The sequence below is a fragment of the Tachypleus tridentatus genome, chromosome 13 (genome assembly GCF_004210375.1).
Source record: "Tachypleus tridentatus isolate NWPU-2018 chromosome 13, ASM421037v1, whole genome shotgun sequence".
NCBI lineage: Eukaryota > Metazoa > Arthropoda > Merostomata > Xiphosura > Limulidae > Tachypleus > Tachypleus tridentatus.
The window spans coordinates 231,075,190-231,101,101 of NC_134837.1; the positions used below are offsets into that span (position 1 = coordinate 231,075,190).

General features: G+C 33.5%; 1 protein-coding gene across 9 annotated transcripts in view; it reads left to right on the forward strand.

Moving 5' to 3' along the window:
* The window catches only part of LOC143236985 (four and a half LIM domains protein 2-like), a 124,171-nt gene that overhangs the window by 80,509 nt on the left and 17,750 nt on the right, over positions 1-25,912 (forward strand). For all 9 annotated transcript variants that reach the window (XM_076475736.1, XM_076475737.1, XM_076475744.1 and 6 more), the window contains 2 exons: positions 5,168-5,401; positions 7,774-7,989. In XM_076475736.1, the coding sequence (XP_076331851.1) occupies positions 5,168-5,401; positions 7,774-7,989 (450 nt within the window). The remainder of the gene's footprint in view (positions 1-5,167; positions 5,402-7,773; positions 7,990-25,912) is intronic.

A 25,912-nucleotide genomic window follows, 5' to 3' on the forward strand; every position in this document is an offset into this window, starting at 1 on the left:
AAAGGTAAGAATTTAAGTGTCAGTAAGCAATACTAACAACTAGTTTTATCAAGATAATTTCATGTTTCAACTTCTCATAATTGTTTTTATCGAGATTGTGCGTATCATGTTATATTGTTGTAAATAGATATTCCGCATCAAATGGGAAGTATGCATCTGAGTTAAGTACTATTTTCCATTCCATCCCAACCTAAAATATGATCCATGTGATAATAACTGTTTTCTGTTAAACTTTAATATCTGTTAGTTTTAAAATGTGTATATTAAAGTATTGACTTTTTGCTATGTATAAATTAGCGTTATTGCTTTCTATGAAACGTGGGTTGAGGGGAGGACACTATTATAGTATATATTATATATACTATATGAAGTATAAAAAATGAGTAATAAAAAAGAGAAAAAGTTAAAAAGAAAAACAACTATAATATCACTCCTGGATATTCATAATACAAGATTTGAAATATACAAAACATTATCTATTTCAAAACTGTTAGAAAGGAAAAAGGTAACTGTAATATAGTTTAGATATAAACAAAAAGGTAACTGTAATATAGTTTAGATATAAACAAAAATCTGTTAAAGAAGAAGAAATACCTACACCAGAGCTTATAAACTTCACACAAAAAAATAATAATGAAAGATTATTTGTTTGAAATTAAGCACAAAGATATAAAATGGGATATCTGTGCTCTGCCCACCACAGATATTGAAACCCAGATATACTGCTGTGCTATTGGGGGACAATAATGAAAAAAGGAATGAAAGAATAAACGAATAAAAAGAAATTATAAAATATTTTAATAATTTGTATAAAACAGAAGATAATATTTTACAAAATATTAATTTAAATGAATTGGTACAAAACTAAAAGTTCTCAAAACTTACATCTGTAGATAAAGATGAGTTAGAAGAAGAAATTACTATGAAGAAAGTATCAGAAGTATATGTAATAAAAAAATAAGAAAAATGACAAATCATCAAGAACTGATGGCATTAAATTTTAATTTTTATCATTATAATATATTTCTAGATTTAAGTCAGTACATTATACATACAATGAATGATGCACATAAAACTAGAAAATTACCAATAATATAAATATGACGTATTATAATTGTTATTCTAAAGTATGATACATTAAGCCATGTTTTAGGAAACTGGAAAAACAAATATTTTATTCATATGAACTAATTTCAGGACATATAGCAACAAAAAATAAAACTATATTACCTTTGTCAGTAAACTATGGTCGAAAATATCCTGTAAAAATTAGATTTTTAAGCAAAGATATTAAAACAGTTTATGATGTTATACATTTTATTGAGAAGGACTATACCAAAGAAATGTTACTATTATTATATTTTGAAAGTCTGTTTCGAACAGTTTCATACACTAATTTAAATAAAGCTGTAAATATATTTGATTTTGGAAAAACCTATCAAACAAAAGATAAATGTGATGTGTAAAAATATTATATTTACAATTAGTAAGAATTTCTAACAAGTAAATTTGTTTTTTCAAATTAAGAGATTTTATAGGAATCTTTTCCTGTATTTGCAAGCTATAAGTTAATAGGAACCCATTTATGAAATGTTGATATTTATTGAAAATAAACGAACACACAAACTTTGATTATTCACTTAGTTATCAACTCAAGAGAACTACTTTGTATATGTTTAGACGTTTTCACTTGATCTTACTGGAAACAAAGAAATAGTTTTCTCTTATAAATATTTTAACACAATTTATCACAGATCTTAGGAAAAACATGTTATTTGTCTTAACTGTTTTTAACATAGAATTTTATGTAAAGAATATTATTCAGAAAGAATTCAGATATACGTAGATTGAATATGTGAAGTCATTTTTGTTATTTGTCAGTACGCATATGATACAGTATATACTGCTGGCCAAAATCTTAAGGCCAATGAACATAAAGACAAAAATATGCATCTTGCGTTGTTATACTCAACCACTTATTTGAGTAGAGCTTCGAAAGATGAAAATAAGAAAAGGGAAAATAAATACAAAAATCCTTTTTAGCATTTAATAGGGAAAATGTGAACACTGTGAAATTAGCCTAAATACTAGCTGGTCTAAAGTTTAAGACCATACCAAAAAGAAGCCCTGAACAGGGTAGGAAATACCCAATAAGAGGTCTCAGTCGTGAGTTGCACGGCCGTCATTGCGAATAACTGTAAACATTCGCTTTGGCATGGTCGATATAAGCGTTCGCAGGAGGCTAGCTGGAATGTTATTCCAAGTGGTGAAGACGGCTTCACAAAGATCACGTACTGTTTGGAATTGACGTCCATTTCTATAGATTTCCCTTGCCATCCACCCCAAACATTTTCAATGGGGTTCATTTCGGGCGAACACGTTGGATGGTCCAAAAGAATCACATTATTAGCCATGAAAAAGGCCTTTGTCTTACGGGCATTGTGGATTGCACCGTTGTCTTGCTGAAAGATCCACTCATTTCCACACAAGCGAGGGCCTTCAGTTAATAAGGATGCTCTGTCCAACATGCTAATGTAGCCAGCTACTGTTTGACGCTCCTGTATAACCTGAAGCTCCATTGTTCCATGGAAGGAGAAAGCACTCCTGATCATGATGGAACCTCCATCTACACTGTGTCGTGTAGAAAATGTCTCCGGTGGGATATCCTTATCGTGCCAATAACGTTGGAAGCCATCTAGACCATCCAGGTTAAATTTTTTTCTTATCAAAGAACAAAACCTTTGTCCACTTCTCTACGTCCCATGTTTGGTGCTTCTCAGCAAAGTTTAATCGAGCTGTTTCGTGGTGTGGAAGGAGGCGTGGCCTTTCTCTCGTAGATGCCATCTTATTGTTCTTGAGAGGCATTTTGCGTCCGTAAGGGCCTTAATCTGGTTCGACGATCGGCTGGTGTCTTGCCGGACAACCTGTCGAATCCTCCTGCTCAACGCCAGCGAAATTTTCCTGGGTCGACCACTTGAAATTCTCATTCCGTATCCCCTAGGGTCTTTTAAGAAATTTCCAACAGCAGTTTTACTGCGCCCAATCTCACCAGGGATGGCTCGTTGAGAGAGACCTTGCTTTTGCAGCTTGACAATTCTGCCACATTCAAACTCTGTCAACTTTTTAGCATTTGCCATGTTTTTACCCAATGTAACACAAGAGATGTCAGTGGGAGATGTTGACAGCACTAATGCTTGAACACAAATGACTAAATTTCGTTATGTATTTAGACCAGCTAGTATTTAGGCTAATTTCATAGTGTTCACATTTTCCCTATTAAATACTAAAAAAAAGTTTTTTATTTTTATTTTCCCTTTTCTTATTTTCATCTTTCGAAGCTCTACTCAAATAAATGGTTGAGTCTAACAACGAAAAATGCATATTTTTTCTTTATATTAATTGGCTTTAAGATTTTGGCCAGCAGTGTATACATCAGATGGAACTGAAATGTCTTTATTAAATTTAAATTAAATTTGGAAAGAGAAAACAATTTATGTTGAAGAATATTATTAGGTTTTTTATTTTAAATAAAATAAAATGCATAGAATCTTTCCATTATTTAGGCATATGATTTGTATTAGCTTTAAGTATAATTAGTGATATAAATTACGACCTCAAAATAAATAAAATATTGAAAGTAATAAATGATTGAACAAAACGAAGTTTAACAGTTATAGGAAAAATCTGTTATTGTGAGAATCGTAATATAAGTATTTTATGATTTTATCTTACATTATTTCAAGCCAGATAGAATAATTAAATATTTATTATTCATAGATATAAGGGGAGTTGCAAGGGATACAAGGGAATGTTTGAGTATGCGAACTCATTGTTACAAAAAAAATAAACTTAAAATAGTTTGAGAAATATTATTTTACAACTCTTGGTGAATTTTGTTAAGGATCTTGAAGATCAAGAAATAAACAATTGTATGAAAGAACCTAATTAAGAGAATCTAAAACACAGGAGAAAGAAATTCAATATTTTAATTATTGGATGAAAAATGGAACATGTTTTTATACAAATGAATTAATCTCAGATGTATAATTATATTATGATTTTTATAAAATACATATGACTTTAAACCCTACATGATTTATTATTGGAGAATATCGAACATACATAAGAAACATGTAAATGTAATATATAAAATAGAATGATAATTCAACCTTTAGCCCAGCATGCAAGATGGTTAAAGCACTCGACTCCTAATCCGATGGTCACGGGTTTGAATCCCCGCCACACTAAATATATTCTTGCTCTTTCAGCCGACGGGGCGTTATAATGGGATGGTCAATTCACTATTTGTTGGTAAAAGAGTAGTCCAAGAGTTGGCGGTGGGTTGTGATGACTAGTTCCCTTACACTGCTAAAATGGGGACGTCTAGCGCAGATAGTTCTCGTGTAGCTTAGCGCGAATTTCAAAACAAATCAAACCAGAGAACAATGTCACTTTATATTCGACATTTTAAGATTTTTGAGTTTTGTTGTTGTTCTTTTAATTTAACAAATAACCGAATTCCGCATACCATGATCACATGCTAGTGTACCTCCTCCAGCGAACATATAATTTTCAATATAACGGCTGTATGACATGCACGTGAAACGTGAAGGAATTTGCTCGATCGCACTGTTTAAATATCCTTGTAAAGATTACTTGAGAATATTTCTCATGCCTTATAATACAACGATATTAATTTAATCTCGGGAAAAAGGTCCGGAAAATACCCGACATATTTTATTAAAAATCGATTTATTCGTGATGATATGTTATTGCTATGTTTTAATTCCAGTAATAATCAGCTATCAGAGATAAAATATGTTTAAATAAATATTTGTTTATAAAATACTTTAAAATTTGACAGAACTGTAAAACATCACTTGCCTTGGAAAATGTAGTCATTCAAATCGTGAACATTTTTTTCCTCCGAATAAAATAAACATTAAACGTACAACAGCTTGACCTAATTCTATTTTGTCACATACATGAATGTACATTATCGAACTGATGGATAACTATAACTGACCATCTACTATCAATGCGTGTTCCAAACTTGTTATTAAAATTAGTTAATTACATGTGTGTCTTTTTTCCTAAGATTTTAAGTTATGTCTGGTGGTCATTTGTTATCGTCTTTTTTTTTTCTTTCCTACATATCTAACACTAGGTGGAGGAATATTTTGCCCAACTCCCTAATCACAAAGTACCCCGACTTGGTACTCCAGGCGAAAAGTACAGAGACAAGCAGTTGATGCTACAACTTCCGAAGCAGGACTTAGCTCTCGCCTATTGCAAGTTCCTGGAACGAGAGTACTACCAGAACTTCGAGGATTTCGTGAACGCCAGAAATGAGATTGCACTGGACATCGGTTACGTTCGTGAAACGTTGGACCAAACTTTAGTAAGTTCTCGAATACCCAATAGGGTTTCGGAGTTGTTTCTTTAAAAATCTCAAGAGAAACAGCTGTGATGTAATTACCTTGTTTACATGTATGAAGGAAAAACATGTAGAATTTATGGTATTTTGTTAAAGTAATCAGAGAACCAAATACTTGTATACAACCAGGATATTATTTTTTTCATATTTCTTTGATTATAAGTGTTTTTTAATTATTTTTTCTTACTTACTTTCTTGCTTCTGGGTGATTGTATGTCACTAACTAATAATAATCATGCTTTTATCTAGACTCTACATACTACGTAATAGGTATGCGAGATTAATGAGGGTCAGGCTACTAAAATTTGTACTTTAAGAATATAAATAACGTTATTTCTTTGATAACAGTAAGTACATGATTAAGTGTATAATATCATGAGCATAGTTCTAAGTGTCTCTTTCTATCTCTTTTTTTGGCCAAAGAGTATGGGTCTGCATAGGTTTATCTTGTTTGAATTTTTCTCATGACTCTTATCGACTCTTTGCTTGAAAACTGCTAAGTTAAATTGTTCCACAAGTGTCGATTTATTGGGTATTGGTGTTTTCGAAAAGGTTGTATTGAGATGTTAAAGTATGCACTTAAGGTCTTTGTTAATTGGTGTCAACAAATTAAAAACGAAGTTGTTTATATATTAGTTGAGATGTTACTCCAGCGAATAGCATGTTGATTCAATTAATGCACTTTCGTTGTTTCAAACTTCGCTAGTGGTTTGCTGCTGTCTCTGCGGTTTATGTGAAGTAGAGTACAAAGTGAAGTAGAGTCAGCTGCCAGCTGTAAAGATCCCGGACTGTTAATTAACAGTGATTGATTTGCTTGAATCTTCAGTTAACTGTTTCTTTATTTCTGCACGGATTCAGCCATTTTGTTTTTTTATTTCTGCTTGTTGCTTTCTAATCAGTTATTGTCCTAACAGTCACTGCAGGCTTTGCACATTTTTATTGTTTACATCAAATTATTTGTTCTCAATATGTGTTTTTACGTTACTTTTCATAAAATTCTTGTATCTTTCCTTTCTTAAAAGTAACTGAATCCTTCAGTTTTGTATTATTTTCTAGTGTGTGTGTCCAACAATGCTGTATTATTAGAGCCTTACAAATAAGTAATTATTTTACTTATCTTTAAAACAAAAATTGAAGAACACAGCAGTGAATCAGTGAAACCTCGTTAACTCTTATACTACTGTGTATTACAGTTCTATTCATTGCTGATTGATCATACTATGTATAACACTTCTATTCATTGCTGATGAGTAAGTGACTTAGTGGTTTGTGTTCTGAGGATACAAGTTCAATATTTGTCCTCAAAAGATGACAAAAATATTTACCACTTATAAATTTATATTGAGTATTTACTTCTCCTTGAAGTTCTCGAGCGCTTCATGGGTTATGATGAAATTGTAGATCAAGTCTTTGAAATTTCTTAACTTATCACTGTTATGCCTACTTTAAGCTGGTCTAGAGGAGGTAAAAATTACGATCACAACTTTTTTGGGAAAATATTACTTTAAGTTTTAATTATGTATTTATATATATATATATCCATTTTGTATATTCTTTTTTCTTTCAGTTTTTTTAGTTGATACGATAAAACCTTTATTAATCTAGTAACTGTGACCTGAAACACAGATTGCTGCGCTCAGTTGTTATTCAATCTCCAGTTGGAAAAAAAAAAACGTATTTCGTTATTAAATTTTTTTATATTTTCAGTTTTCTAAGTGTCTTTGTAAGAATGTGTTTTATCATTTCAATCCTTTAATAACTTATCAGACTTGTTTCATTCCAACTAATAAAACATTAGATATGTCTTTTGCCCCTCCTGAGGACTCTGTGATAAGTCTGAGTGCTTATAATGCAAAGCACAAATAGTCAATTGTATGTAGCTTTACGTTTAACAACCAACAACTTCTGTTTATTAAAATGTAAATTTAATTAAGTTCAAAACATATTTCTAATAAAAATAATCTGTAGGTATAGATATACTTAATACTGTGTCACTCAGGAGTATATGTGAACGTGGCAACAATAACATCACAAAACAAACATATTTATAACATCACAAAACAAACATATTTATAAGTTCATACACTCATCATTAATAGCTTCTAATTCACTTAAGAAAATATCTAAATGACCTGTTTGTACTAAGAAATAGAAAAATATACTATTTTGAAAGTCAAGTTATAAGTTTATATCGTTTCTAGCAGTCTTTGTAAACATGTAGTTTTGCTAAATTAAAACAATTTCATTAGAATCTAATCGACTTTGTTTATTAGAGTTAAAAACTATCCACCTGAAAACAAAGTATATCCTTTTGACCCTTCCTTATCTTGTTTCAGGAGTGCTACAAGTGTCATGGTGTGTTACCTCAAGGAGACATAGCTGTCATAGCCCCCAAGTTTGGAGAAAACGTAGCCTGGCACCCGGCTTGTTTTGTGTGTACTAGCTGTGACGAACTGTTGGTGGATCTCACCTACTGTGTATGGGAGTCCAAACCTTACTGTGAACGAGATTACGCCGAACAATTAAAATCACGGTGTGCAGCCTGTGATGAGGTAAAGTTGACGACACATACAATTAGAAATCCTCTTTTTCTTAAAGGGCTGCTAAAAAGTATTCCACATATGATCATTTACATATAAGTACTAAATTACATCGTAGGGTAATACCTGCACATTACACTGAAAAGTAAATGATCGATGTAATTAATTTATTTTTATTTCTCTCTTTTCTTGTTTATTCTGTCTCTCTGTTGGTATCTTCTTATTTTTTACTACTATCTAATTTTTTATCATCTGCTAATTAAATGTTACGATTTTTTAGAAATTACTGATAGAAGTCGGAATAATTTTGGTCACATATTTTTTTATGTAATACTCACTTGTCTAATAATTTTCATCATAAAAAAGTATTAAATACACGCTTTAACTTTTTACACCAATAAATATAGAGACAATTTGTTTTGGTTTAAGTTTATTTGTTAATTAATTTAAATTGTAAAATATAACGTAAAATAATAATTATTCACATTGTTTCTATTACTGCTTGTTTTTCACTAACGAAAATCTAAATCATATTTAGGCATCGTAACGCTTGTGCTGCCACCTAGTAGTATTTATAACTAGCAACAGTGAAATTTTTTGCTGTAATTTAAAACTTTGCGTTCTAAATATTTGTACGTTTCTAATATAGAATAAAAGTAAATTGTTTATATGCTAATTTTTCTTCTAACATTTAGCTATGTGAAACTATTCAGTATAATTTACCAGATCCAACTACGACGTTAATAGCTTTTGTTAAACAGAATGGAATAAAATACAGTTATTTATGGTGCTTTTTGTCGGTTTAAGGCTATTTTAAGGTTAGCAGTAGCTGTCAGTTTATCCGACTATAAATCTGCATAGAGTTAGTATACCACGCGGGATGTAACCTTACGGAATTCTAACAATGAAGTACTTTACGCTTTCATAATTTCGAATGCTGCTATACAAACAAGATGAGGGGTAAATATGATGTTTTAAAATAATTAAAAGCCATGAATAAATATGATATAAAGAAACAATATACCCGTTTATTTTACACGTTCGCTGTTTATTAATATTTAAAATTCAATCGACGGTTTCAAGGCTCTTTTAAATGCTCTGTATTATCGGCTGGTTACTTTCACTACTGCATCCCCACTAGTGCAGCGGTATGTCTTCGGATTTACAACGCTAAAATCACGGGTTTGATTCCTCTCGGTGGTCTTAGCAGATAGCTCGATGTGGCTTTTCTATAAGAAAGCATACTCTTAGCGCTTCACCAAAATAGTATTTTAATTTGTTATATTATAAATTAAATGTATTTATTTTTGAGCCAATTGTCTCTTCATCAAACATATGTAGTTAAATAAATCTTTATTGTGTTTAAGAACAAAATAAAAAAATATTTTGTTTCATATTTAAATGTTTATTCTCGAATCAGTCGTCACATTTTGTTGATTGTGTTGTTTTTGGTAGATCAGTCGTTTAGTTTTCGTAAGTCGAATTGATTTTGTCGGATTAGTCGTCACATTTCTTTGTTTTTGGTTATTCGTATCTCATTCCATTAGATGTTAATTCATTGTAACCATAAATTTAGTATACACATACAATAATTTTGATAAAGAAAAACTCGATCACTTCACTTGATTTAGATAAAAAAATATTTTTCCCAAATACCCTTAAAATTACATCTGTGAGGTGGCAGCACTGCTGCGTAAGTTTCAGGGGGCAATTTTGCAGAGAAAACAAACTCTGGTTTCTTTTTGACAAAGTAATATTTTCTACTTCTTATGTATTTTAATATCGCTTGTTAAGGAATTTTATTGCAGCTGTAAGTACTAATGACACCAACATGTGAAAAATAAATAGATATTAAATTCCCAGTTATGGTTTAACCAGTTATAATCGTTGTATATTCATGGTATCCACTATTTTGGGCTACATTCTCTGGTATTCTTGTTGTGGAGAGCATTATCGAAGTTAAATATTTCATTCAGAATAATATAGCTCGCCCTTAAAATGGAATCACGAAAAAGTAAAATAAGTATTGTCCTAAACTTTTGAACAACTTGTATTTGAAATTCTGCATCTCGGTATTGTTTATAAGAATGACATTTATTGCATATTAATATAAGAAAAACAGTGCCGCATTAGATATTTTTCTTATATCAAAGCCACATCGGGCTATCTGCTGTGTCTACAAAGGGAAACCGAGCCTTTGATCTTAGCTTTGTATATACGACGACTTACCGCTGCCCCACCTGATGACAGCTCTTTAGAAGCATCTCGTAAGAAAAATTTATAATATTGCCTATAAATACCGTTAGAAAGAGCTTGAGTAATGTAAATATCCATTGTTTAATCTTTTTAATTGCACAATTAGCTGAAAATATAAAAATATATCTGATATAAAAGGAAAAATTCTTCACATTAAGAAACAGTTACCGCGGTTCACGTTTTCCTTCATAATCCACATTTCACAAGGTAAACATTTTGGGAAGAATATCCCAAATGCTTCCCAGGGTTTAATTTAATTAAACTTGCTCTTCGCCACATAAAAATACGAGAAGCCGAAAGACGTAGAGATAGAGAGTTATTGGGAGAGTAATGTACGTAGGACAACAGAATTAGAACGAACGCTAAAGTTACTAAAGTTCTTCGAATATATTGCCGTTATCGGATCGTCTCAACTGATTTACATGTCATTAACCCGTAAACAGCGGCCATCATCAGTTGATCCTGCTACGTACAACATTCCTGTTGTTTAAGAGTTAATTAATTTTTAAAAAGCTAAAACTTTTAGTGTGCCAGAGTCGAGCGATAATAATGAATTTTTTCCTGTTTTTTGACTGTCTGTTTGTCTGTCACATCTAAACGATAGTTTAAATATTAAAAAAATAAGTGTACGCTTGTTCTTTGACTATCACCTCCAAACTTCTGCTTGCTTACTCAGAGTTTGGCGACAGTAATAAACTCTGTGTTTGTTCCTTAACAGTTCAAAACTACAAACGCTTGTCTGCTTTGGTTAGGCACCTACCAATGGTTAACATACCAGAATGGGAATTTAATTTGCTCACTATTACCATAAAAACGCGATGCGTACTCTGAAGTCGTTGGTGCACTCTAAAACTGTCAATTCCTACTTTTCGATTAAAGTAGCCCAGGAGTTGGCGGTAAGTGCTGCTGACTAGTAATCTATCTGTTTATATAATAGTGAACATCACGTGTATGCTCTTGTTCTTTAACACGAGGTAGCAACGCCTTTTCAGAATAAACACCTCATATCGTGATGCTGAAAGAAGTCATTAATAAATAAAAATTGCCAGGGAATGTAATGATCGACAGTAATGTAAGTCACGTGATATCGTTTTGTAGCTAGCATCTGAGTGTGATATTCATAGTAACAAGCACGGGCTAACTTGCACTTGTACACTTTAGTTGACAAAAGAAAGAAACAGGCAGAGGCTTTTTACATGATATAACCACAAACGTCTGTTTTCAAGGTTTATTAATTCTGTCCAAAACTTACCTTTATATTTTCTTACAGCTTCTGTGTGAGTAACAAAAATGCTTCCCAAGGAACTCAGATTAAAATGTATAGTATAGTCTCTGTTGTTCTTTTCTTATCTTACGGTACTAGTCACATGTTATGGAAACATACGTTTATGAAGAGAGTTGTTTATGTTCTACACACGTGAGAAAAAGAGTATCTTATAAGCTGGATCTGATTCATTTTCAGGGTATAATATTAACTAGAACTTCCGAATAGCTTTAAAACAACTTTTGTTGAATGAAATAATATTTCAAGATATTTTCTATCTACGATATTATAAATCCAACTTTAGAAAATCGTCATTAGTAAGAAAAGGCAAATATTCAACATAACTTGTTGAATTCCCTCCCTCCACAAAATAACAGCAACAAAAAACAAAATAAAAACGAAATTTTATCTTTTTTGATGTTAATTCTCTACGAAATTGTATGATTGGTAAGGTTGAAGATGTAGTAACTCCCTGAATTTTTACTCTACTTTAATAACTAATTATAAACTCTTACAACACAAGTCGCGTGATAGTGTTGAATTCAACGTCAATTTTATTAATCTTATTCAGAGCAAGACGACTATCAGTTGTGTACGCTTGTTGAAGAAATGGCAATCGATGAAAGTCCAATAATTAAACGACCAGCTTACAAACTCTGTGTGCGTATTCAACAATACAAGAAAAAGGCTGTTTCTGTGTGTAATTCGCGAGTATAATAAAACCCGTAAAGGGTCCATAAATGTATTCGACAGCACTACAATCAGTTCCAAACAGCTTTATACGAATTTTAAAATAATAAAGCATAAATTACGCTCGCCTCAGCTTTCTAAACAAGTAATATGGAATACCGATGTCCTATAATATCTTGTGTCAATTATCAAAATCATAGTGTCGCCTTAAAACGTGCGTCTATTGTATGTGTGTGTTTTTCTTATAGCAAAGCCACATCGGGCTATTTGCTCAGCCCACCGAGGGGAATCGAACCCCTGATTTTAGCGTTGTAAATCCGGAGACATACCGCTGTACTAGCGGGGGGACGCGTCTATTGTAAGAATCACGTCAACATTCGATGACTACCATCTCAATGAATATCTCTGAAGGTGTTCTATTCGTTTGATTTCAAACACACAAATTCATTCTAAACACAAAAAAACACTGTTCAACGTTCGCTGGTTTTTCAGCAATAAGCTTGAAACCTTTTAACCCTAGAATTAGGAGTTCGACCCATGCGATGAGTAACAGTGATAACAAACTTTTTTGTTGCTTTGTGATAAAATAAAGCAAACAAATTCAATGTTCACAGCATCTCCGTAATGAAAACCATGTGATCATTTTGAGCGTAATGTCACTGGTCGTCTCTAGACCATACTAACTCCACCAGCGACATTAATGACATAAATGAAAACCATGTGACCGTTTTGAGTGTTACGTCACTGTCTGATCGTGTGACACTAATAATCTGTGACAGCTAAGTTGAGAGGATAGTTTTCTGCTTCGCAAGAAAAAATTGCTAAAATATTTTTAATTTATAGATTCAATTCTTTCAACTTAATTTCGTTATATGTTCTATTTCATGGTTCTTTATTATAGTTGACTGTTGTTCCACAAATATCGAAAACAAATACAATTTTCTCACAATGTTCTTGAAACTTTAAAACTAAAATATATTTATCAGACTCTTATTTTTTATTTGTGTTTAAGAAATTATTCAGTGAGACTAGGTATGCAACACGAGAATTATACTATCAATAAAGAATATTTGTTGGATGTAGTAGAGTAAATTACGACATTTTAAAGCTACATAAATTACTAATGTTACAACATGATGACATTCAAACATTCATAAAGAAGGCACTATGCACAAGTACTCTAAATTATATCATAAACAAGTAAAGAAATACTTTTCGAAAAATAAACTAAATGTAAAGATGGCTAATGCCAATCATCCAGAAATAATGTAAACAAGATGCAAATGCCATCCCTACCATCTTGTTTATATTGTTTTTGGATGATTGATATTAATCATCTCTACTTTAACTTTTTTAACAGTATTTTCTTTATTCGTTTACTTACTGTTGTTGTTTTCAATGAAACGTTTCAATAAACATAGAAAGTTGTATTTATAACTTTGTTATAAATACATTGAGGTTCCGACTGTGATATTTATTGTTTATCCATTATTGGCTTGTAATTTTTGTTTCACCCTGTACTTAGCTTTTTAAAGGAGCGTCAGAATTATGTAAGAAAGTTAACTTCAAGGGTTAATGATAACATGGTTTACACTAGAATAATGTTTTCTTTTATTTTAGTTTATTTTTAATTAGTACTAGTTATTAATAAAACTTGTACAAGTAAATACTCTGTTTGAAACTATGCTACCTCAGTGAAACTGGGTGGCACCATTATTTTGGTTTTTAGTTTATCATGTAATAAAAATAACAAAAAATTCAAAAGTTTTACTATGATATTTAGTGATATTCTGAGAACCTTGCAACTCATTCATTACATAAATATTGTTATAAAATGGAATCACTGTATCCTGTAGTTCTGATGACCTATTGACGAGATATTTAAAATACCATTTCGGTGAACGATCCAACCTATCTCTAAATAGGCATTGATATTTCCTGCCCGACAGACATGAAGACACAAATGACCACCGTTTTCAAAATATAATAAACTTATATTGAGAAACGTATAAACCTTACTATACTTGTACGCACTCCAACAAACAGCCGCGGTCCGAAAAGGTTAACGTTAATAACGTTAAATGTTCAGGCAACATTTCAACTTTAAAAAGGTTTGAATTTTGCGCAAAGCTACATGAGGGCTAACAGCGTTAGCCGTCCCTATTTAGTAGTGTAAGACAGGAGGGAAGGCAGATAGTCATCACCACTCACCAACTCTTGGACTACTCTTTTACCAACGAATAGTGGGATTGACCATCACATTATAACGTCTCCACAGCTGTAAGGGTAAGCATATTTGGCGTGACTGGGGTTCGAACCCACAACCCTCATATTACTAGTCGAGTGCCTTAACCATCGATTAAGTTACATTGAACCTCGATCTTGATACTTGTCACAAGGAACGACCTAATAAAATCTTATCTGTATAAGGAGCTGGATAGTACCAAGACATTTTAGTAATCATGGCTGAACATATAAATTTCTTAATCTCTTGATAGCAAAATATTTTCTAGGAAATATCACGCTTAGGACATGTTTAGTTTTAAGTTTAAAATTCAACAGTGGTATGTTATTGTTTTGCGATAATGTTGTAATCTAGATTATTAGTAAGCGTTTAGAAAAACAGATGTTACGGAAGTACTGTCCGCCTCCCGTTCCTCAGTAAAGTGTTTGGCCTTAACCTTTTTATCAATACCGCACCCGTCCAGAATTTGTAGGTGGAATGAATTAAGAATTTAGTTTGTATATAATAATCTTTTAACTTGTGATCCAAGTATATTTCATAAACAAAACATGCACAAGTTTATAAAGGGAAACAAACACATGAAGTACTTAGCTTGTGTGTTTCTTGAAACCTTTAAATCGTTTTCATTTCTTCAAAAAATATCATTGTATTGTAGTAAACATACCTAGTAACAGACAACGTGCGTGGAATTTGTTGAAGGCATAGTTTTAAATAAAATTCAAATGGTTTTATTATTGCTAGGCTAAGCCATTTACTTAAGCAAAAAATAAATTTTTATTTAGAGGAACATGTATTAAGAAATGTTTATCCAGCTGAAAGACTAGCAGAGTAAGTTTAGATTGCTGGTATCATCAATACCGGATCTCATCCATCATGAACTCTCTCTTACAGAACTGCCAATCTCTGCACTGATGGCCCAATCATGATCTAAATGTCAAACGTTCAGTCCTTGGAAGCCACGCCTACTTGCCCATTAAGACAGTGATTGTTGGGTACCTAGTATAAACAAATTACTACCGGACTTTAGGGTATTTTTCAAACTGACCGATGTTGTGATCATACTGTATACGTGTTTTCTAAATCTATCCACTAATAGTTATAAGATAGTTTACCGTAAACTTTACTCTACCAGCATTCATAAGTACTTGAATTTCTTACGAAAAATAGGCATCTTCTTCATAAAACAATTCACCTGGCGTTTGAAATTCAGTTAACTGACATTTATCAGATGAATAAACTCAATATCATATGTTTTCATATACATATATTCTTTGTAACCTTTCCTTTACTTGATAGTTTCCACTCACAGCACTGATAGAAGATAGGAAAGCATTTTCAATTTTTTATGTTGTTGACTAATATATAATGTTATTTATAACTAACTTCTACTACCGTTACTTTCCAGTTAGAGTAACAACAGAAATAAACAGTTCTTCAACTGTTCTCTGTAATCTTCCCTCCTTCCTACTTGACACTGTACACCCACAACAGAAAGGAACAATTCTCAAAACCAAATGTTTGATGTTATTTAACACTAACTTCTCCTAACTTTCTTGTCAGTTACAGTAAAAACACAAAGGAACAATTCCAATTCCTTAACTCTTACCCTTATTTGACAGTTTATGGTCAAAGTAAAAAGGAACAGCTTCGAGACTATTTTTGACGTTTCCTATGACTTTATCATTTTTTTTTTATATTATCACAGTCAGTCATGTTTAGTAACTCCCCTAGATACCAACAGAAGAGCCTGACCTTTAGCTTTAACTCAGCCAGCCCTCACCACTGAAATTCATAAAAACTAAGACATAAGAGTGCATTCTTCAACCTCTAATCGAGGCCCGGCATGGCCAGGTAGTTAAGGCACTCTACTCGTAATCTGAGGGTCATAGGTTCGAATCCCCGTCACACCAAACATGCTTGCCCTTTCATCCGTGGGGGCGTTATAATGTTGCGGTCAATCCCACTATTCGTTGGTAAAAGAGTAGCCCAAGTGTTGGCGGTGGGTGGTGATAACTAGCTGCCTTCCCTCTAGTCTTACACTGGTAAATTGGGACGGCTAGCGCAGATAGCCCTCATGTAGCTTTGTGCGAAACTCAAACCAAACCAATCAACCTCCAATCAGTTCCTTTAACAGGTTAATTCAGTTAGTGGCGTAGACAACCCTTTAACATTGCCCGGACACCAACAGGGCATGCGTCTATTGTAGGCAGAACTGTGATCTAGCCCTCTTGTGTGTGTGTGAATGAATGTAAAAAAAAGTTTAGTGTGCTTTTATTGTTTTGTATGCAATTACATCAAAACAAAAATATATTTAAACAACTAGCTAGATTACCCGATGTACACACAGGAAGCCTTTAATATTATAAATAAATAATAATTAAGTACTAACGCGTGATTTCCTCTTTCCACACTTCGTGCTACTACTACAACAAATTATTGCACTTCAGTTTTTTTAAAGGCCTGTTCATACATTTGTTCTGTTAAGTGACCAGCCAGGTCCATCCCACACTAGACTCTGTAACAACATAGGACACAAGATCTCAGCTGTAGCCCGGAGCTATTTCCTCAACATTCTAACCGAACCCCAATTTTCAAAATTACAATCCAGCCTTAATCACCTCTGAAGTATAATATTTAATATAATATTTCTCTTCAACTGTGTATTTGTGTGATAAGCCTTTCGAAGCGCCTAACATCCCAAAATTTGGTAATAAGGTAACTGAGACTGTATGTTCTGAATTTGGTAATAAGGTAACTGAGACTGTATGTTCTGAATTTGGTAATAAGGTAACTGAGACTGTAGTTCTAAATTTGGTAATAAGGTAACTGAGACTGTAGTTCTAAATTTAGTAATAAGGTAACTGAGACTGTACGTTCTAAATTTGGTAATAAGGTAACTAAAACTGTATGTTCTAATTTTGGTAATAAGATAACTGAGACTGTATATTCTAAATTTCGAGTGCAACAGGAAAGCCTTGCATAGCCTATTTGCTGAAAAAAACTACAATACGTTTTTGTTTCTTTGTTTGGAAAAAGCATAAAACTACGCGATGAGCTGTCTGTGCTCTGTCCCCCACGGACGTACAGCTGTGTCACTGGAGGGCCTTAGAACAAGAAGAAACTTTCAACAGCCGTGGCACTTGAAATTATATTGGGAAGAGTTAGAGTAAATTAAAGTATAAGACGTTATTTTTTTTCTTTCCATTTTTATTAACTACATTTTTGTTTGCCAGCAATATCAAGTATTGGGGTCAGCGTATACCCGATTCGATTTTATTACTCATCAGGATCTCTAACTACCTACCCTGAAAGTGAAATTATATTAGACAGGATTAGAATAATCTACGAGACCTTGGGCGTGGTAAAATATATCAATAAAATGAGTTTTACATCTTGAGTCTAAAACTGTAATTACACTTCAAGTTGGTCAAGAAATAACAGAGCCACGAGCTAAAAGTTTGTACTTGAAAAACAAGACAGAATCCTCAGTAGCCGCGGCTGTAATTAAATTTAAAATTACTCAAGAGATGGAGCTGTGAGGTGAAAGTTTGTACTTGGAAAGAAAAAACAACAACCTATAAACACTCTAAGAGCTGCTATTTTGCGGCTAAAAAACCGAAATAAAACTTTTCTTAAGAGAAAAAAATGCATACAAAAATTCTTGTATAAAAATAATTACGTGAAGCAATTTTGCTCTACTACTTGCAATACGCCTGAACGTAGGTGGTTACCAAGCTGAAACTCTGCGGTGATATTGTGGCTCAATTGTAGAGTAAAAACTGACTAGACTATAAAGATTAGGCGTCGGTCTGAAGACAGTCTGCCTCCACAAAACCCACATGTAACCTCGAAGTTGTAGTTTTTCTTACGTTGGTTACTTAAGGAATCCACTTGACTGACGTATTTTCTTATTTATCAAATTGTATCCCCATTCGCTCTTCATATAGCAGAAACATATAGTAACTTAGGCTAATTCTGATTATTGGTTGTAATAATTTTATTGTTTGAAAATAAATTGAGACTTCGTTCAATCTTCTAACCTTGCAGCAACAATTGCTCTGATTTACGCTTCTATATAGTGTACATTATACTAGTATCTATGCGTCTATCCTTAAATTTATATTAATAAAGACGAAGATATTTTGATTAGGCTTCTGTGCATATCATTCTTTATCACTTAAATGGAACTTTTGTTAAGTTGCAAATTTTATAAATTGTTCCGTCACTGACAAACATTAAACATTTGCTTTGGAACTGCTAGAAAGTTTAGAAATTCTCTATATTATTAATCAGACATTTCACGAACGATGCCACTTTAAAACTAAATCAGCGCTGTTTGTTACAAGTAATTTAGCATTAGAATTACTATACTTATTCGATGAGCATATTCGGTTAATTGTATATAAGCTGCTTTGTTATTGGGAAGTTTCACTTCGAGTGCGTGCTGGTAGCTTTCGAATAGCTTCGCGTGAAAATTCAAAAAACAAACACTTTGTGTTCATATGTTCCTATTATTTCCTGATCAAGTATTTAAATAAAAGATGAAACATCCTAAACAGGCTGAAAGTTGTGTGAAATAACTGTAATTAAAGTCTATATGTGCCAAAAACATATAATCAAACCTTGAAAGGACTGGATTCCGAAATAAGAAATCACTTCATCATATTGTAAACTTATTTAATGGTAGTCTTTCTGTAGAAAGAACGAAAAAAAAAAACTTTTCTGAATAGTTTATTTTATTTTATAAACTTGTTATAATATTTGTTTTAATTTATGGAGTTCTAACTGAGTACTTAATAAATCAATCTTGATATTAGAGTCCATGATATTCTAATTCGAATCCATTATCTTTCTTAGCAATAAATACGATAATCCTTTAATTCACAGCAAAATTAAACTCGCCAATCTTGTTTATATAGATTATAAAACTCCGTTAATCCAGAACAGCGTTAAATCAGTTTTTGTGGGCTAAGATTATGCTAGTAATTTAGCTCTTTCACTGTCTTCAGTCATCAAGCGTCTTCACTTCGTCAGTACGTTACAATGTAGCAAGTAATCCCACTGTTCGCTGTAAAAAAGTAACCCAATTGTTAGCGGGTGGACTGTATTGAGTAACTACCCTCTAGTCTATCAGTACCGAGTTAGGGTCGACCAATGTAGATAACCCTAAAGTAGCTTTGCGAGAAATCCAAACCAAGCCAAACGTTCAATGTCATGGATATGCATATGTCATCCTTTAAAATACTACCATATGAATTAGAATTCTGTACAACCATGAAGAAAGAGTATTCCCCTTTAAATTTTCAAAGTTTACTGACTTCATGTTTTAGATAAGTAATGGAATATTATAAAATTGATTTTTGTGTATTTATTATGCATATAAAAATATATATGGCACTGTGAGAGCTGTTTAACTAGTAAATGTGGCAGTAAAAGTCAGTGAAATCAGTCTTTTATGCAAATATTATTATTATAATATTTGAAACAAAAACGCGTTTTAAATTATAAACGTTTAGAATATGTGTTGTATGTCTTGCGTAATTTACTCATTTTCTTCACAAATGGTCTACACAGTATATGAAAAATATCAAAACAGATTTTGCTATGTATAGGGGGCGCCTTAATGATAGTACTTGCGTCGTGCGGTGAAGCGACTGTTGAGCCCACTTTATGTCCGGACAGTGTTATCTTCGAGCGCTAACTTCTCGTGGATACGAAGCACGTGCGCGCCGCGATTTTTCTCACTTGTAGGCAGGGCAGAAAAACAACAACTAAAACGCGCGTATAACTTGAGGCCAGTTAAATGCTTGGAATATTTATACGGCAGTCATTTGAGTTTGGGTGGGACACGTGCTGCCTGGTATAGTATTGTTATATCTAGAAAACAGGTATACTCTAAGACTGCGCTAAGTAGGTCATTGTTGTTGTGTGCAAGTTTTCCATACAGCTGACGATTCAGGTATCTATTACCTCAAGAAAATAACGACACAGGTAAGCCTATTGATCGTACCTTTTTAACTATAAGGAAATGTATTTTCCATGGGTGGGTGAATGAACAGACAGGGAGAAATTTTGCCTTTCGTAGTTTAGATCAGTGTTTGTTGTTATACTATACAGAAATCGAGCACAGTTAAGAAAATGTTACTTTGAACAATAAATTGAGATAGTGAACGTCACAAATGAGGGTCGTATGAGCTATATTAAATAAAAAGTTAGCGGCATACATTCAACTCAACTTATCCAGTGCTTTTGAGACTGTTTTCATAGTGATGGTTAATTTCAACCTATCCTATTGTAGTATTGGAGTTTGTTTTGACTGACAGATTCTATATGAGATATGGTAACCGAAATTATATGGTAGCTTTTCCCCATTAGAAGAACTTCGAATTAAACACAGTTGACTTCTGTACTGAACGTGTCTATCTGCCATATAATTAACCCTTTAAGTTTTTTGCATCATACATAGCTGATTATTATACTAAACAGAAGTTTATTTTCATCATTATATGCTTTATTTTAACGATAATTTGATAGTGATTAATCTCTTCTATGTTAAACGAAGATTCTTTTGTGTCACGTGACTTACCACGGCTTGTTCAATAATCTATCTGTCTAAATCCGTCTGTATTTTGTAGTTTTTAATCTCGCGTGATTTAACTCGAGTTTAAGCAGGTCTACTACTGGTATTCTCTCAAACAGAACCACTTATATCATATGACAACTTGGGATATTCCAGAAGTCATGTCTTGCTACCCAATTCTTATCCTTAATAAAGTTGTTCCGAACGTTTGTGCCTCGCGACTAACGCCTACAGTGTTTCAGGTCACGTGCAACTTCACGATTCCTTTGTACTATACTTTCTACAAGTGTAGTAATAAGAATTATAAAATAAAACACTCTTGTGTTACGTGTTTAATACCTAGAATGCTTCAGAGATATTTTGCGATAGTTATGATCTAATCCACTGTACTTTCCACGCATTTATGTCATGTAACAAAACCCCAAAAGTTTCCAATATTCATATCCCACCAATTGATTTTTTAACCCTCACTACATCTTTAACACTGAGATATTTGATGGGACATGACTAACTTCAAAGACTTTTGAATAGTTATGTCGTACTGCCTGATTTTCTAACCTATGCAACACTACACATATTCAGTCTAAAGGTCTGTAGTGTAATGTAACTGAAATACAGAATGTTTCATGTTTTACCGTCTGGTTCACTAACCCACACCATATATACCTAAACCTGAAGTCTCTAGTGTCACGTGGCTAACATCCAGGATGTTTCAGTATCCATGTTCCACCTGATTATCTAACTCATACTATATATATTGAATCTGGAGATTTGAAGTGTTTCAGTAATCTTATCTACTTGGTTCTCTAACCCAGACGTTTCCAAAACATTCCGCATTCTGATAAAGGTCCCTTCCCAAGAAATTTATAGATACTGAGTACCAAACAACATTGTTCATTTTTTGTAGTTGCTACGACCCCTTGAAACTTTCTTGCGGCCACCAGTCTGAGAACGCCTACTGTAACCCACACAACTCTATACACATTGTATTTAACCTACAGGAAAGTAGTGTCACATGACTAATATCTAGGATGTTTCAGTATTTATCCCCTACTACATGATTCTCTAACCCACCCTACAGACCGTCAATCTGGAAGCCTGTAGTGTCACGTGACTAACATCCAGCATGTCACGTGTTCATACCACACTACCTGATTCTCTGCACTCCCGACATTTTGTTTCTTGTTACAGTAGTAATTCTAATACTCGATTACTAGTTTAACGCCGAACTTCTGTTTTAATATTATGGTAATGTTTACTGAAATCTCCTGTTACGAAACCTAATAGCCCTACTCTTTGTTTTTTTCATATGGTTGACTTTCAGCATATATTTCTTACGATGATATCACATTCGTGGTCCCTCATAAAGAAATCTTCTCTCACACATGATAATTTCTGTATTTTCAGACCGTTTTACTTTATTAAAAGAGGCAAAAGTGTAAAATGTTCTACTGTATGAGTGAACATCAGATTGCATCTTTATAGAACCTTAAGATTCAATCATGCGACACTGAAATTACTTTTCAACAGTAAAACGAATTATACTTAAATGTAGAATAGGTCAGTATAAATATAAGACACCTCAGAACTTACACATATGTATGTCTTTTCTACATTAATGGAAATAGCACTTTGACTTTAACACTTTTTGAACCTTCCACTCAAGATAGAGGGTGTTTTGGCACACAAACAGGTGGCGTGTCGATTAAAGATAGATGAAACAGTTGATATTAAGGTAAATAGCACTTCAATTTTATGGTTTTTTGAAACTTCCAATCAAGATAGACGGCTCTTTGGAATACAAACAGGTGGCGCTTCGACTAAAAATAGATGGAATGGTTGACGTTAAACAGATATCCGATTCTCTTTGGTTAGTTTACTTGTTGATATTATTTAACATATTTACAGTTGTGAAGATTCTGTAATGGTTTCAAGAATGACGCCGCATTACAATCTGTTTTTATACAACGAATAACCACTTATTATTTCCTATATTATAAATAACAGTAATGTAGGAAGAAATCGCAAAACAGTAGAACTTGGGTAGACATGCAAGTTTTACAATGACATTGAAAGTACAATGAACCGCTTTTAGCAGCTCAGTTTAGGGGGCGGGGGTCTGGGGACATGCCTTTCCAGAAAATTAATATAATAATATAATTTATAGTTGCTATATAAATCAAATATTTAACACGAGAGGTGCTAAAGCTCTTCCGGTTCTGAACGCATCTGAGTGATAATTCTTATCCTTCATTGTTCGTGGAGGAACAGGTGTGGCCTTGTGGTTTATATACTCAGACTGTGAATCAGAGGTTTCACTTTAGAGCAATGAGTATGCTATAAGAGTGACAGTTAAATCCTAATATTCGATAAAATAGTAGAATGCGAAGAGTTTGCAGTGAGTACTTCGGTCAGCATCGGGGTTTAGGTCAAGAAGGGTCAGGTACTAACTAAACCTATTTCTTCTTCCTGAACTGTTGTTGTTTGTTGAAAATCATTTCTTTGATTTTTCGTGAGCTGATGTGCTCACTAAACACGTGTGTGTTTTCTTATATCAAAATCACATCGGGCTGACTGCTGTGTCCGCCGAGTGGAATCGAACCCTGATTTTATCATTGTGAATCCGAAGATTCACCGCTGTCTCACTGGGAAACTGATAAGTTCTGTTAGATGTTCTGTTAATTACTGTTGCTATGTTCCTTCTCAGGGCAATGTCCGTTTATGTTGTCTGACAATGTATTTGTTTGTGTAATTATGTTAGTTGTGTAGTTGTATTCTGCGATGTTTGAAAGTGTGATACAGTGATTTTACTTTTGGGGGTTTCAGTATTGTGTTAAGAATTCATATAAAATTATTTCAGTTGCTACTGTTGTTTTACTTATTGTGTCAGTGTCATTTTGTTGTGTTATAGCGTTTACGTGTTGTGTGTGTCGTGACTTTGAGTATGTGCACGTGCTGCCTGTGTATATGTGTATGTTGTTCATTGTTCGTTTGTATTAATGATTTCTTTAGGTTTAGGTGCTGGCAACAAAGGTGTTTTTTCTTTACGTTATGTTTACTTCTTGATTCTGTATGCGTGCGTCTTGAATGTTCGTGTTATTTTTTTATGTTTTTTATGCATGTTTCGATGTTCTTGTGTATTTACAATCCTTTGTAGTTTGCTATCGACAATTCTAGAGTCTACCAGTTCAAAATTAGAGACGGTATCATGCAGAGAAATTATTGTATGTTCAAAGAAAGAACAAAATAAATTGATATGGCGTCTTAAGACAGTGTTTTCTTATGTGTAGGAAAAAGAAATTAAAGTTATATAAGGTGAGTTGGGATTGAAATGAAACTTATACCAAAATTAACTTTCCTTTTAATGTACAGTTTAAATAAGGAATTCAAACAGAAATAAAAACTTAAAGAATAATTGAACGAGCCTGAACAAACGAAATGTGTCTGTAGATAGTTTTCTGCACATTTCACTGCTTCCAGTAAGTCAGGCACGTTTTGTGGGTGTAGTGCTGATGTGTAGGTATATGACGTAGGTGTAGGTTGCACGTGACATCACTGTCTGTGTGGGCACTCACTAACAGACTACAAAATCTACACACCCTAACTTGAGGCTATATCGATAGGAAGTGTTTGTGTGTCTGCCTTTTCTTGACCAGTTTGTTGACTGTTTTGAAGAAGATAAAGTTAATAATGTGACACTACAAAAAGAAAAATAAATAATCCGCTAACCGAATCGTTTTAAATTTCTATAATCAACATCTCCTCTGTAGTGCTTAAGTTGAATGTAAGTTTTTTAATCATTTGAGTATACTCGAGTTGTGATTTAGGGTAAAACAACAAAATAAATAAGAATCCGCACTGAGGAGAAAATATTTGCAACACATTCACTTAGAAAACTCAAGAAAATATTACGGATAGCTCTAACCACTGTAACAAAGATGGCAGACAGAAATACCAAAGGAGCATTATAATAACATGAAAAAGATGGCAGGAAAAGATAGTGGAACGCTTACTGATGTACCAGTTAATCTTTAAAAGGCGACATAACGAAAGACAATAACATATAAGAACAGTCCAACCTGTATATAAAATACACATCTCACACAACTTGATGTTCTGGCTACCCCAGTACTAATTGTATCTCGGGATTTTTTTTTTTTATGTGACAAAACGGACAACAACACAACTCTTCACCACTGTTCTATGTCCGGCATGGCCAGGTGGTTAGAGCGCTTGACTCGTAACCTGAAGGTCACGGGTTCGAATCCCGGTCACATTAAACATGCTCGCCCTTTCAACCGTGGGAACGTTATAATGTTCCGGTCAGTTCCACTATTTATTAGTAAAAGAGCTGGCGGTGGGTGTGGATGCCTTCCCTCTAATCTTTCACTGCTGAATTAGGGACGACTAGTGCAGATAGCCCTCGTGTATCTTAGCGCGAAATTCTCAAACAAGCCACTGTTCCGCCTAGCCCAGCTTATCTAGAAAACACGTAGCCTGCAGAATTTGGTGTTTTCTGATATTTTGGTATCACTTGTACTTTCATTCCCAGCTTCTATCAGACAAGCTTATTCTTTTCCAATGTTTTTCAAGAAATAAAATGAAATCCATTATCATTTATTATGGATTAGATCAATTGCAGATTTGATTGTTTTTTGTTTGTTTTTTTAATTTCGCACAAAGCTACTCGAGGGCTATCTGAGCTAGCCGTCCCTAATTTAGCAGTGTAAGACTAGAGGGAAGACAGCAAGTAATCACCGCCAACTCTTGGGCTACTCTTTTACCAACGAATAGTGGGATTGACCGTCACATTATAACGCCCCCATGGTTGAAAGGGCGAGCATGTTTGGCGCGACGGGGATGCGAACCCGCGACCCTCAGATTACGAGTCGTACGCCTT